The sequence below is a fragment of the Microcebus murinus genome, chromosome 4 (genome assembly GCF_040939455.1).
Source record: "Microcebus murinus isolate Inina chromosome 4, M.murinus_Inina_mat1.0, whole genome shotgun sequence".
Lineage (NCBI taxonomy): Eukaryota > Metazoa > Chordata > Mammalia > Primates > Cheirogaleidae > Microcebus > Microcebus murinus.
This window is the reverse complement of record NC_134107.1, coordinates 10,478,729-10,492,121: the sequence shown is the minus strand read 5'-3', so window position 1 is coordinate 10,492,121 and position 13,393 is coordinate 10,478,729. Positions and strand designations below refer to the sequence as shown.

At 62.0% G+C, this 13,393-nt stretch overlaps 1 protein-coding gene across 4 annotated transcripts in view; it reads left to right on the top strand.

The window, feature by feature from the left end:
- Positions 1-13,393, top strand: part of SHANK2 (SH3 and multiple ankyrin repeat domains 2) — a 545,909-nt gene that overhangs the window by 214,364 nt on the left and 318,152 nt on the right. The window contains exon 1 of one of the 4 annotated variants that reach the window (XM_076001726.1): positions 7,328-8,487. The exons of the other annotated variants lie outside the window; for them this stretch is intronic. Coding sequence (XP_075857841.1) covers positions 8,286-8,487 — 202 coding nt within the window. The 5' untranslated portion in view covers positions 7,328-8,285. Of the gene's footprint in view, positions 1-7,327; positions 8,488-13,393 lie in introns of those variants that run through there. 4 annotated transcript variants of the gene reach the window in all.

Here is a 13,393-nt window from a genome sequence, read left to right as displayed (position 1 = left end):
CCCGGCCACACAGCGCCGTGCATATTTAGCAGCAGTGGCTGCTGTTATTTTATGTGCACATGGCAGTGAATTTTGATGACTCCATTTAAAGCGAATCATGAGTGGCCGCGGGGAGCAGATGCTCTGGGCGCTTCTGAGCAGCTCCGCGCTGCCGTGACAGAGCGCGGGCTGGGTTCAGCCCTCGCCCCGGTTTTAGCTCCCGGCACATTTGGGCTGGGATGAAAGCTGAGAAGCACAGGTCACGGGCGTGCGAGGACTTGAATAATTCCCTCTCCAAATGGTGCCTCGAGGCTCGCCACGGCCCGAGAGCCGTCCGCGCTGCAGCACCTGGGGTGGGTGGAGGCTGCGGCGACACCCCCGTGCACGGGCCGGGTCAGACGTGGCTCCGGGGACCCGGCCTCCCAAGTGGTGCGTGTGAGCCACGGAACGCGGCGGGTGGCTCATGGAAGTCCCACTTCACTATTACCGATGTTCTTCAGCCTTCGGGGGGAGTAGCAGGGTCTGCTAGCCTGGGCAGTCACGCCGTGGTGTCTCCGTGATGTCATGACGGGAGAGAGTCCCCGCCACATGCCAAGGGTGCTCTGTCGGCTCCTGCAGGAGGGTCTCAGACCTCTCGGGCTGACACCCCCCTTGCGCTCTGTGCTGCCCTGAGAAGGAAGCAGGGGGCCACTGCATCCACGGGGTAAAGTGCTGGGGGTGACGAGGCGGACCCAGGACCATGAGTCACCCCCAGTGCTTGTGGGTGCGACCCAGGGGCTCGGCCCCAGCAAGTTCTGCAGAAGACACCAGAGTCCTCACCAGGAAACGAAGCCACGTGAAGAAGAGGCAGAGGACATCCAGGATCAGCAGTCGTCTGTTGGGTGTCGCACACAGGACCGCGGCTTGTGCTGGGGGGTGGGGTACGCCTAGGAGGGGCTCAAATCCCAGCTCTGGCACTGATTCCTGGATGGGACTTTGTGTAAGGTCTTTGCGACTCTCAGCAAAGCAGGATTCAGGCGCCTCCCTTGCAGGACTGTTGATTTGTCAATGAGATAACACGCCAAGTGAGGCTTAGACTCACACTTCACAGAGACGGGGAAGTGGGCGAAACGGCCAGAGAGGGCGTCCGTCCATCCATCCATCCATCCTCCCATCTCTCCACCCATCCATGTATCCACCCCTGACTCTACCCCCCCACCCATCGTCTTATCCATCCTCTTGTCTGTCCACATATCTGTCTACCCGTCCATCTGTCTACCCAACCACCCATCCATCCATCCATCCATCCATCTGTGCACCCATCCTTCCATCCATCCATCCATCCATCCACCCACTCACCCGTCCTGCCATCCCTTCTCATTTCTTGTGAACTCACCACATGCCAGACCCCAGGCCATGGGAGGCAGCTTCCCTGTCTCAGGACTGCCAGTTTGTCTTCCCTGCCAGGATTTGAACGCAGGGATTCCTTCACTCCTGTTCTAAGTAGTGGAGACTGTTGATATCCTGATTAGAGCTGCAATCTGGGGGGCTCAGGAATCAGGAAGGGGAGGCTGGCTGGACACCCGCCTGGAGATTGTTGGAAGAGTCGGGAGGATACGATCTGAGCGAGGGCGTGGGGGACAGAGAGAGGAGGGACCCACAGTGACTTGTGACCGAGATGGGCCAGAGTCGTGGGCAACTTGCCCACACACCTGGCTTACTCCTCAGCTGCTAAAATGCCCGTCCCGTGGGGCTTAGAATGCATCGTGTGTTTCCTCCGAGAGCTTGCATCACGTGACCATATTGGATTTGGGAGGGGAGGGTGCAGGGCGCACGTTTTTAATTACGACTCCTGTTGACGTCCGTGAGTAGCAGCGGGCCTGGGTGCAAGCAGCCAGAGCCACTGGGACACCTGTCGGCCTCTGGCCAGGTGGCCGCCCTTTCTTACCAGTGGGTCACCTCTTAGTTCGTGGGACGATCGTGAGAACATTGGGGCTGGGTTTCATAGCCGTGGGGGAAACGTGGCTCTAAACTTCCGCAGAAACAGAAGGGAGTGCGGCCCGGCTGCTGTCCGCTCCCCAAGGGCAGTGCCGGTGCGGGACAGCAGGGGGAGACTGGAGCCTCATCCCTGTTTGGTGGAGGACCGGGGTGGGGACTTGCCCGGGCCCCAGGAGGCCAGGGGCCGGGGGCTGTCACAGCCTGGCAGCTTCTCAAGCCCTGGCACCTGTTGGAGCCTGGGCATCCCTCCTTTGGGAACCGGGAGGGCTTCTTGTCGGCCGTCCTGTGTCTGTCAGTGCGTGGCAGGGCCTTTTGTTGTGTGAGCTGCTGTCCTTTTCCACTTGGGACACGTCTGTGTCTCCCTCCCTGGGAGCCTGTCCTTCCCGGTGCCTGAACCGGAGCACGAGGTTCACCCGCCGCACCCCCGCCTGCCTCCCCAGTCGGCCTCCACGCTGCTGGCTCGCGTGCAGAGCTCCACGGCTGGACTGGGCCCTAAGAGCTGAAGCGCTCGCTTCTTCCCACTCCTGCTCCTGACCCGGGGGCTGCCGGGAGCAGCCCCCACCACGCTTGCAAAGCCCCCCGTTTTCGTGGGCCGAGAGTTGGCCGCTGCCCCTGGCTGGGCTCGCCAGGTTCGAACTCAGCGGTTTTGGGAGGGAGGTGACTTTCCTACCCACGAGGTCAAGCAGAGTCTGTGAGATCTTAAATAATTTTGTCTTTCATCAACAACATCTAGTTATTTCACGTTTATTAATATTTATTTGTCTCTCTGAATACACTAGTGACATTTGGTCTTCGTAGCAGTGACACAAAAGCAGTTGATAAAAAGTATGCACATATGAAAATCACCAAAGCCTCCATCTCCCCAACTTAATCACTGTCGCTGCCGAGCTGTCTCCTTTCCGAGTTGAAGACTGTCCACTCAAAGTCACATCCTTCCGGAGCCCCCGAATGTGACCTTATTTGGAGATGGGGTCTTTGCAGTTTGGTGGGTTCAGCTAAAACGGGGTCATCCTGGGTCGAGGAGCCCTGACTCCAACGACCGTGTCTATGTGGGCGGAAGGAGGGGAGTCCAGCCAGGCCCCAGGCACGCGGGAGAGGAAGGCGTGTGACGCCGGAGGCGCAGGTTGGCGTGGGCGAGGCAGGAAGTTCCCTCCCCAGAGCCTGGACGGAGGGGGCCAGCCGGCACCTGGATTTCGGACTTCTGGCCTCTAGGCCACCGGGAGAGGAGGCTCCTGTCGTTGGAGTCGGCAGTTCGTGTTAATCTGCAACGGCAGCTCCTGGGAGCAGACGTGGTGCCTGTCCGCTTGTCCCCCGTCTTCCTTTTGCCTCCCTCCCAGAGCTGGGTGTCGAAGCCCACGTCCAGAAATCTCTGCGCCCCTCGAACTGCGGCGGCTGGTGGGTGGACACGCGCGCTCGCCAGGGGGCAGCCTCGTCGGGCCCCTCGGCCATCAGGAAACCAGGGGAGGCTCCTGAGGCTGCTCCCCGGAACCGAGCGCCAGTTTTGCTTCAAATTTTTGCGTCTTCCTGCCTTGCTTACTGTGTGACCTTGGCCAAGGCACTTGTGGGGTTCCTTGGGGTTCACAGGGAGGGAGCCGGGGCTCCATGGTGGCATGCAGCCCCTCCAGCCCTTGGCTCCCCAGGAAGTGCTGCTCCGGCACCAGCACCCGTGGGAGGCACCAGGACCCTCGGTCCAGCCCCGCCCGGCTGGGGCTTCCCAGTCTGCTCCCCAGAAACAGCCTGGCTCTGTTTGCAGAGCTCTGGGGGGGGGGGGGTTCTCGTGTTGTGTTCCCTCTCCCCCCTCCCCCGGCCATGGGTTTGCCAGCGTCCTGGTGGACCCCACCAAGGCTCGCTCCCGCTGCACCAGCCCAGCACCAGACTCGGAAGGAGCCTCTGCAGCGGGCACCCGGGGGGCCCCTCGAGTGGGCCTGGGGTCCCTGCCTCCCAGGGCAGGGCCGTGGGTGCCCCACAACCTTCCCCGCGTGGTCTGCTGGGTCAGAGAACCTTCACTTCATCTCGCTGACGATGACGTGGAGGTCTTGCAGAGGCGACCCCTCCCCGGGTCCCACCTTGGGCCCATTCCTAGCACCCCAGCCGCTCCGGTTGTGGGTCTGCAGGAAAACACGGCTCCCCGGCAACCTGGGGGCCGTCGCAGAGAGCAGATTGTCACGCTGTCCTCACGGAAATGGCCCTCCACCCACTCTTCCTGCTCCTCCGCTGCGGTCCTCCCCCCCGCGTCACACAGGCAGTGCCTCGACCCCCACTCGTGGCATCCTGAGGAGGCTGGTCCCCAGAGCGTGGCCCTGAGACGACCTCGGGTTGGTCGGCTCCTCCGAGTTGCCGTTCGGATGTTCTTTCTCTCGAGCGTCGACGCAGGAGTGATCTCTCTTGCTGTCCATGCCGGGTGGCACTGCACAGATGCAGCAGGACGAGGGGCTGTGAGCCCCCACACCAGGCAGGGTGTCCTGTCTGACTCGGAGCCCTCCGCCACCCGTGCAGACCCCACACCTGCCACCCCCGGGGGCAGCGGACCCCGGGAGGGTTCCTACATCCCCGGGTGCAGAGTGGCCGAGAAGGCCTTGCCTTTAAAAGGGACTGTGTTTTGTTGCTTTAGAACCAGGCAGGACCGGGAGCAGACTGCCTGGTAGAGTGCTGTGGGCGGTGGCTTGTGTTGGTCGTTCACATTCGGTTGCAGTCACTGGGCTGTTAGCCTGTCTCCCCACCAGGCGGGGTCAGGGGGACTCTCAGCCTTGCACCCAGTCAGGGTTAATAGGGACACTTTGAACCTCTCCACCTGGTCCCCAGGCTCTGTGTCCTTAATAACTGTGTCATTGCGCTCTCATTTATTTCTAAATGGCATTGCCAGCCTCTAATTGTCATGGTGAGGTTTGGCTGTAACTAAAAAATCCCGAATTTAAAAAAAAAAAATGTGTCTTTTCCATAAACGTCTGATTAGGTGGTACAGGGGTGGGGCAGTGTCCTCTGGTGTCCGAGACCCGGGTTCTTCCATCTTACTGCTGCACCATGTGTGGACACCATCCCCCTTCCCCTCGTAGTCCAAGGTGGCTGCTTCAGTGCTACCCATTGCATCACCATTCCAATCAGCAGGAAAGAGAAAGGAGTGGGGGAAGGGCGTGCCCTGCCCCGTAAGGACACTTTCTGTAAGTGGTCTCATTGCTTTTATTGACACCCCATTGGCCAGGAAATTATCACCTGGCTCCCTTACCGAAGGGCAATGCTGTCTTCTCTGTGGGCAGCCAGGTGACCCGCTGAAGGGCCAGGCTGTTACAGAGGAGGACAGGAGGACGGACACTTTTCCTTTGCCTTTGGTGGGGAGAAGGTCTACTCTGGAGGAAAACCTGTCTTGTTGCGTGAAGCTCTGGTGTTTGGGTCGAGGGGTGAGGGCTCGGCGGAGTGGAAAGTCCGTCCAGAGACAGGCGAGTGATCCACGCCGTGGGCCGCTGTTGGGTGTAGCTGCTCCCATTTGGGTTCCCTCGCTCCACCCCCGCAGCGAGCCCGGGCCGTGGCTGTGAGCCCGTTTTGCAGGTGGAGAACGTGCAGCTCCGAGGGCGAAGGGACGGACTGTTGGGTCGCCAGAGCCCGGCGGCACGGTTGTCGGCCCTCCCGAGCACCTGTTGCAGCCCTGTCTGGGCCCAGACCTGAGTCGAGGCGCTGAGTCGAGGCGCTGCCTCTCGAGTGCTGCTTGTCCAACTTCTCCCGCTTGCCGATGGCCCCTCGGGGCCCGGTGCTGACCGGGAGGTCCAGGTGCCCCAGAACGCTGAGTTACGCGGTCACCCTGAGTCGCCCTCCCGTGAACGAACCCGCAGGAACCGCAGGCACGTGGGTCTGAGGCCCACGCCGGAACTCAGAGCCTGGAACCCGGCAAAACGCTCGCCTCCAACGAGATGGCCAGGCCCCCTGGGTCTCGGCAGGGAGGGGGGCGGAAGAGCCTTACACACCGTGTCCCCGAGAGCTCCTTGCAGGGGCTCGGGGCGTCGCCTGCAGGGCAGGAGCGAGAGACGGTGGCGCGCCCCGAGCCTGCCCCCAGCCAGTGTGGGCCCCTCCTTTGGGGAAAGGTCGGGCAGTTGCTTGAAAATCCACGAGAGCCGCTGCTGCCTCTGGCTCCTCCGTGGCTGTGGGGGCCGGAGCGCAGCGCCGTGGCCAGAAGTCTCAGGGGCAGGCATCTTCAGGTGCAAGCTCCAGGCGGAGCTGTGTGGCCTGGGGCACACCGCCTGACTTCTCTGAGCCTATCTGGCCGTCCGAGTGCTGACCACCTGACCGCTGCGGAGATTAAAGGAGGCAATGTAGGAGCAAGTGCTGACACACGCGGCAACACGGATGATGTCTGAGGACGTGATGTCGTGAAAGACGCCAGACACACGGGAACAAGCACCGTGGGAGTCCACTGAGGTCCCTGGGGTCGTCCAGTTTGCGGAGACAAAGCTTGGCGGGTGCCGGGGGCTGGGGGCGGGATGGGGAGTTGGTGTGTAGTGGGAACAGGGTTTTGCTTTGGGAAAACGACAAAGTTCTGCAACTGCAGGGTGGCGAAGGCCCCACAACTGTATGGATGTGCTTAGTGCTCCACAAATAAAATTAATCTTTTTTTTAAAAAAAGGAGCTAACATAGGGAAATCGTTTACCCCACACCATCACCCAGAGGACTTGATAAATGGCAGCTGTCAACAGATTTGGCATGGTGCTTCTGTCTGCATATTTTTCACTGCGGTTTCATTCTTACGAGATAAATGCCACCAAAAAGAAATTCTGAGAGAGAAGAGCACAGCCACCAAGCGCTGCCACGTGCGCTAATGCGTGCAGGTCTCACACGAGGAGCCCTTGCGTTCCCATGTGACGGGGTAAACCGAGGCACCTGCCTGGGCTTGTGCTGCAGTACCGTTGACACCGCGGTTTGCCAGTTCACCAGGCCTCAGCCTCCTGGGCCCCACCGGGCAGGAGGACACCCGGGTCTCGTGCCCTTTTCCAGGCCCTGCCCACTCGAAGCATCCACACAGGCGTGGTGGAGGAGGAGGATGGTGGGGTCCGTCTGTTTGCCCACCTCACTTGCAGCTCAGCCACCGCGTGTCTATCTCTTCGTACCCGTGTCACGGGCCCTGTGGGGGCCATGCCCTGCGTCTGACCGTTCCTGAGCGCCAGGTCCGGGCTCTCTCCAGTGTCTGCCGCCCCTGCCCACGCCGCACAGCCCCTGCCGTGACTCAGTACGCGGTGGAGGGCCTCGGGGAGGCCGCCCTGCACCAGGCCGGCGGCCTGGCATCTGCGTGCTGCTCGGTTGCTCTCCCGGAACTGCGTGCCGGGTCCTGTTCCTCAAGGCCTCCGAACGGGCGGGTGTCGGGCCGGCCACCCCCGGGAGGAGCCCGGGCTGAACGCGAGTGTACCCAGAGTGTGCCACCGAGAGTGGTGCGAGTGGTCCTTGGAAGCGGCGAGCCTGTCGTTTCCCCGAGTCCCTCGGAGCTGTGTCCCCGACCTGCACCCTCAGCGCCTGCCCCTCAAGGCAGAGGTGCTGCTGCTGGATTCTAGTGCGTTCCAAGGGCGCTCTGCAGAACTCCGGTCTGGGGGCAAACCCCGCTGGAAGCGCTGCCTGCTTTGTTCCCGTCTTAGACCCTCAGGATGGACTTCGTGGCATTCTAGGTCCTGGTAAGTCCTGCAATAAAGAAGCCCCGGAGTCGAGTTTGACCTGGCGTTTCCCAAACGTGACCGTGGCACCTGTTGTGCACACTCATCCTCAGGGCCCCCCAGGGGTCCCGGGGGACTCACTTTGGGAAGCAGCTTGGCGGGCGTGCCTGAGGACGGGCTCGCAGTGCCGTCTCTCCCTCCGTGGGGGTGTGCGCAGAGAGAGCTGGTGCGTCGGCCGCCCCCACCAGGCCCTGCCAGTGCCCGTCTTTCAAACCCCCACCCCCAAATTCCTGGCAGCTCACGGACAGATTCTTTTAGCCCATGCTGTAAGGCACATTTTGATAAAATAGGAACTAGTCGCTGGTATTTAAAATCAGGAGATTTCACATAAAAATCCAGAGTTCTGGCTTCCTTTTTAGGAAGCAGCAATAATATCGCTGTAGCTAAGACTCCATGGAGAAGCGGCTGTCCTGAGAGAGCCTTTCGTCTTCAGTTTTATTGGCTGTAAAATGAAGACCAGCGGACCTCAAACTCTCTTTGGCACTTGGGAATAGGTGTGGAGCCACCCTCCATACCCCGGGCTGTGCCATGCCTTCTAGCAAGATAAAGAAGCCGCCGCCCAGCTGGCTGGTCCCCCTCCAGCCGCCCGCTCACCCCTGGCAGCGCGGGATGCTGCCTGGGCCCCCGAGGCTCCCGCAGCCATGAAGCCTGGAAGGAGGTGGTCGCCCGGCGGGTCCCCCCTGGGGACGTTCTCCAAGCCCTGCGCCCCGCCGTTGGTCCGGGCCTTCCTGGGCAGGCCCTGGGCCGGCTCCCTGCCCACCCCTGAGGCCAGATTACGGGGGCTCAGTGGGTGGGGGTGCCCCCAGGCAGAGCCGAGCTGGTTCATCTCGCTGAAGACCGTGGGTGAGTCTGCATGGTGGACTCCGCTTGCGAACCCGGGGCCACGGCGGCGCTCGGCGGGGTCGAGAGAGGGGAGTGGGCGCTGGAGGGGCACGGGTGAGGGGCCGGCGGGAGCGGCTGCGGAGCGCAGGTTTTCAGCACCGGTCCCCTTTCCAGAGCGATTTAAAATCAATCCGAGATGCCGAAGCAGGGTAGGGGGCAGCCCCCTCCTCAGCGGGGGACCTGGCAGCCAGGCACGTTCTCCCCTATTTTTAACACTGACGGCAGATTCTGGGATTGACAGCTTTGCTTCCTGGCATTGCTTTCTCGCTTAAAAACTCAGAGGAGGCCCCGCTGCTGCCAAAGCCGTCACCGCCCTGGGAGACCAGGCCGCATGTGGGGACCCCGTCTCCCTGGAACCTAACCACGATCGCGGCGGCGGAGTGCCCGGGGTGGGTGCGTGGGAGGGCAGCCTCCCGCAGGGTGCCCTGGCTTGGCAGGATCACACAGCCGAGGCCCCGCACACAGACCTGTGCCTCAGTCTCCCCAGGAGCACCCTAGAACCCTGCACTGGGCCGGGGGCATGGGGCAGTGAGGGGTCCTAGAAGGATGGAGGGTGGGCCATCATGGGGCCCCCTGCCCCGCAACCGCTCTACACCCTCACCCCTAGAAGGAGGCCGTCTCACTAGGTGGGGACGTGCTCACCCTGCTGGGGTCCTGCCCCTCTCGGAGCAGAGAGGGGTGAGCCGGCCTTGGCCAGTCCTTTTGTGCACACAGATCGATTCCTAAATAGCGCCCTGCACAGCGAGCGTCCCTGCGCCAGGGCCCGAGCCAGGGCCCTCTGGGCTGCGTCCGTTGGCGCTCACAGCACCCACTGGAGGCAGGTCCCGTTCCAGCCCTGTGACCAGAGTGGGCCGGAGGGTGCGTGTGGGCTGCGGGGCTGTGTGGCCTTGGGCAGGTTACTGGACCTGTCTGGGCTGACGTCACTGCCTCAGCACCGTGGGGATGACTGCACCAGCCTTGCCGTGGGGCTGTGGCAGCGGAGCGCTGACGCACAGAGTGGGGGGACCAGCCCGGGGTGCGGGAGCGGGTGGCCAGCGTGCGCCAGCGTGGCCATCCCCGCGGTTGTGATTCACAGGTGATGTCCTGAGCTACTGAAGGCTCGGTGGCCCCCCAGAAGCCCTGAGAAGGGTGGTGCCTCAGTTTCCTGCCCTGTCTTTCCCGCAGACTCTGAGTGGGGCTGCTGTCCCCCTGCAGGGCACGTCCCAGACCCTCCAATGTTCCCCAGGACCCGGGCGCAGTCTCTCGGGTGCCCTGCACCGGGCGTGGGGCAGCCTCGAGTGCACCCTTGGCCACTTGTTTTTCGGGGGGCATGGGGACCATCTTCGGGGTTTCTGGAGGCGCTTCCCCTGCCGTGGGCTCCCCGCCTGCCCCCCCCCCATCGTGAGCAGCTTGTGGTTTAATTGCGGGAAGCTCAGAGGCAAACGCTGGTGGGTTACAGCCGCACCGCACGCCTGCACGCCCACTGTCTATTTTCAGCGCTTGCTGCGAACAGCTTGGAAAGGGGCCGTCCCCCCCTTTGTTCCCGCCGCTCCCTCCCCACCTCTGGGTGATTGTGGGAAGTGTCTATTCATTCACCAAGGGCCGTCCCTTTGATTCTTGTATTCACGGGGCTTCGCCTCTTTCTCATCACATAAATCCCGGTTTTGCTGGGATCTCAGTTTCCTCTGGTTCTCCCTGCCGAGACTCCTCACTGAGCCCTATCTCGGTGTCTGTGGGTGGTTCGGGAACCCGCGGCCCCGTCTTCCGGCTGCCTCTGGCCGTGGCACCCGATAGACCCCGCCCTGGCCCCGGCCCCAGCCCCAGCACACGGGCACAGCTCATGGAAGCTCGTGCAGCCCAGTGGGGGAATTTTGTGGCCTGGGGCTTGACGGCACCAGTTCTGCTGGAGGGAGAAACTGTTCTGTGCCGTCGGGTCGTTCAGAGTGAAACGGGATCTCCCTTCTGGTCCGCTTCTGCAGAAAGCACTGTCATTAGCCTTCTGATGTTCTCGCTCTTCCCCGTTGATCGTTCTCTGGTTAAAGCACATTTTCTTTATTTCTCACTCTAGGAGGGAATTTTACTTTATGTTTTGTAAGAGAAAATCGGTTCCCGTGGTGTGGCCCTGCGAGTCAGTGTCACTTCGCAGGGAAAGGGGCCCCCAGAGCGTGCCCCGAGCCACGGACACGCGCAGCCCTCTCGACCTGGGGCTTCCACTCCCGGGGACGTGCGTCCCTCCAAAGGAGGAGGGGCGAGACGTTCGCCACAGCGCCATTGATGGTGGGGAAAGCCAGCAAGCGTCTCGGCTCGCCCGAGATGGCTCCACGCTGAGGCGTTTGTCGCGGGAGAGCAGCGTGCTGCCTCTAGGAATGTTACGTAACGTGCGGATGGATTGCTCAGATGCCCTGGCGGTGGGGCTGAGGGCTCGTGCCAGCGTGGGGAGAAACAGGGTGGGCTGCAGAACCCACTTTTCCGACTTTCCGGATGCGTCTCTGAATCCCGTGGTCCCAGCGAGCTTGTGCCCCGTCGGGAAATGTGTAAAGCATTTTTAAATGATCTCCACGGGGGAGGGGGGACACTGGCCATGGAGGCGAGACCAAGGGCCTAGGGAGAGGTGTCCATCCCCCGCGTGGAAAAATGCCCGGCAGTGTCAGGATGAGCGGCTGAGCGGCTTGGATGCTATTAAAGGCGTGCTCTGCTGACCCAGTTAGGAAAATGGGGCATTCATTAGATTTTCGTTTTAAGCAGAGTACTAACAAATTGAAGCAGTACCTTGGAAGTGCCTTCGGTGGAGGTAGCAGCGCCGCTGGGAGCGTGTCCCACCCAGAGGTGCAAGGGCGGCAGGCGAGGTGCTGGCCGGGGCCGGGTGGAGGTGTGGCCTCGGCCCCTCCCCGGGGAGTTCGAGTCTGCGGGGACTCGGACAGGTGCTCGGACAGGTGCTGGGTGGCTGCAGCAGTGTGGCCCCTCCCTGGGAGGGCTGACAGGCGTTGGAGAGCAGCTCTCGGGGGCCGCATCTCCAGCCGAGGAGGGCGTGTAGGTGGTACGGCCATCCACCCGGGAGACGGGGTTTCTAGGCCTCCAGGTGAAAGCTGCAAGAGACACTCGTAAACCCCCCGGCACACACGCCAGGTTGGGAGGGCTGGAGAAGTTCTGTTTAGGAAGAGTTGAATTACGCATCCTGTAAGGATCGGCCTGCTGGGCCGCCACTGGCCCTACGGCTTAAACAACAGGTATCTATGTTCTCACAGCCCTGGGGGCCGGGAGCCCGAGATCGAGGTGTCAGAGGGCAGGTCCCCCCAAGGCCCCTCTCCCTAGACTGCAGACGGCCGCCTCTCCCTGTGTCCTCACGCGGTCATCCCTCTGCAAGTGTCTGTCCTGACGTCCTCTTCTGATAAGGACTCCAGCCCCGTGGGATTAGGGCCCACCTGGCGACCTCGTTTTACTTTGACCTCTGTAAAGGCCTTTTCTCTAAATATAGTCAGGGCTTTGAAACGTGAATTTTGGGGGGCACAATTCAGTCCATAGCACACCTGTCCACGATCCCTCCCCGAAGGCCAGCCGAGGCTTGTTTCCTCTCTTCCTCCTGGGCCGCGGCCTCCTCTGCTCCCGAGAACCGCCCCCGGGGTGTCCCACAGGCCCCCGGCCTCCTCTGCTCCCGAGAACCGCCCCCGGGGTGTCCCACAGGCCCCCGGCCTCCTCTGCTCCCAAGAACCGCCCCCCGGGGTGTCCCACAGGCCCTCCCCACATTCAGGCCTCGACCTCAGGCCCTGACACTTTTGCCTTCAGCCTCGGCCTGGGCTCAGGGCCCAGCCCTGCACGTGCCAAGAGAGTCCAGGGTCTGCCCGGCTGCTCAGGGAGCCCGTGGCCCAGGGCATGGGTGCCAACAGCTCTGTGCAAACGGTCGTGCCCTGTGCTGGGGTGGTAAGGTGACATCGGAACAGCCGTCCAGCCCGGCTGCCGGCTTGTGCCATGGGGGGTCCCACTGACTGTGTCATTGTCATGGTCAGGTGTGGGATCATGAAAGGGAACGTCAAGCTGGGAGCCCTGTTTGCCCCCCACCTGCCCACTCGTCTCCTGGCGGCCTTTCCTTCAGCTTAGGACAGGGCTGGGCTACTTCGCCGAGCCCCACTTCAGCCACGCTAGAACCCCGCTTGGCACGGCGGTGCCCACGCCCAGCTGGCAGACCGGGACCGGGGGGGCCTGCGGCTCACATGCTCCACGGCAGAAGCGTACGCCACAGGTCCGCACACCCTCCCCTGTGTCTGATGCTCTTCTGCGTTTGAGGCTGAGTGGGCCCCCAAACAGGATAAGTGCGGGTGTGGCACAGAGCACCATTTGCACGTGGGGGGAGGGAGGCCCGGAGAGGGTGGGGGCCTGGCCAGGTTGCACAGCTTGACCTCAGCGCAGATGAACCCCTGTGGGCAGATGACAAGCCTCCCACGGTCACCACCAGGACTTGGGCTCCTGCTAGGCCACCTCAGGGTGGCCACAGTGCTTTGGAAAGGTCTAGGAGCCACCCACGCTGCCCCAGGGTGGGGAATATGCTTTATTCCCTGGAATGTCTGTCTCTTTCCGCTTTGGGTTTTGGCCCCAAGTCAAGGGAAGGGAAACCATCCTCTAATTTTACCAAAAAGTAATGAGTGAAATTTTAACATATTTTCACAACACAATGAGCTTTTGCATAGGAGCAGACAAATTATCCGTGAGTTGTCGGGGGCTGTACAACTCTCCCCGACGTTGTACATGTCCCGTCTGTGATTTGAAGAGGCATCGACTGAGCGGCAGCGAGGCCCAGGGCATGTGGGGTAGGAAGACGAGGTCCCACCCCGTCCTGCAGGGGCCACAGTTGCAGGGGAGGGAAACATGTAGACGGTGACAAGGTCCCAGTGGA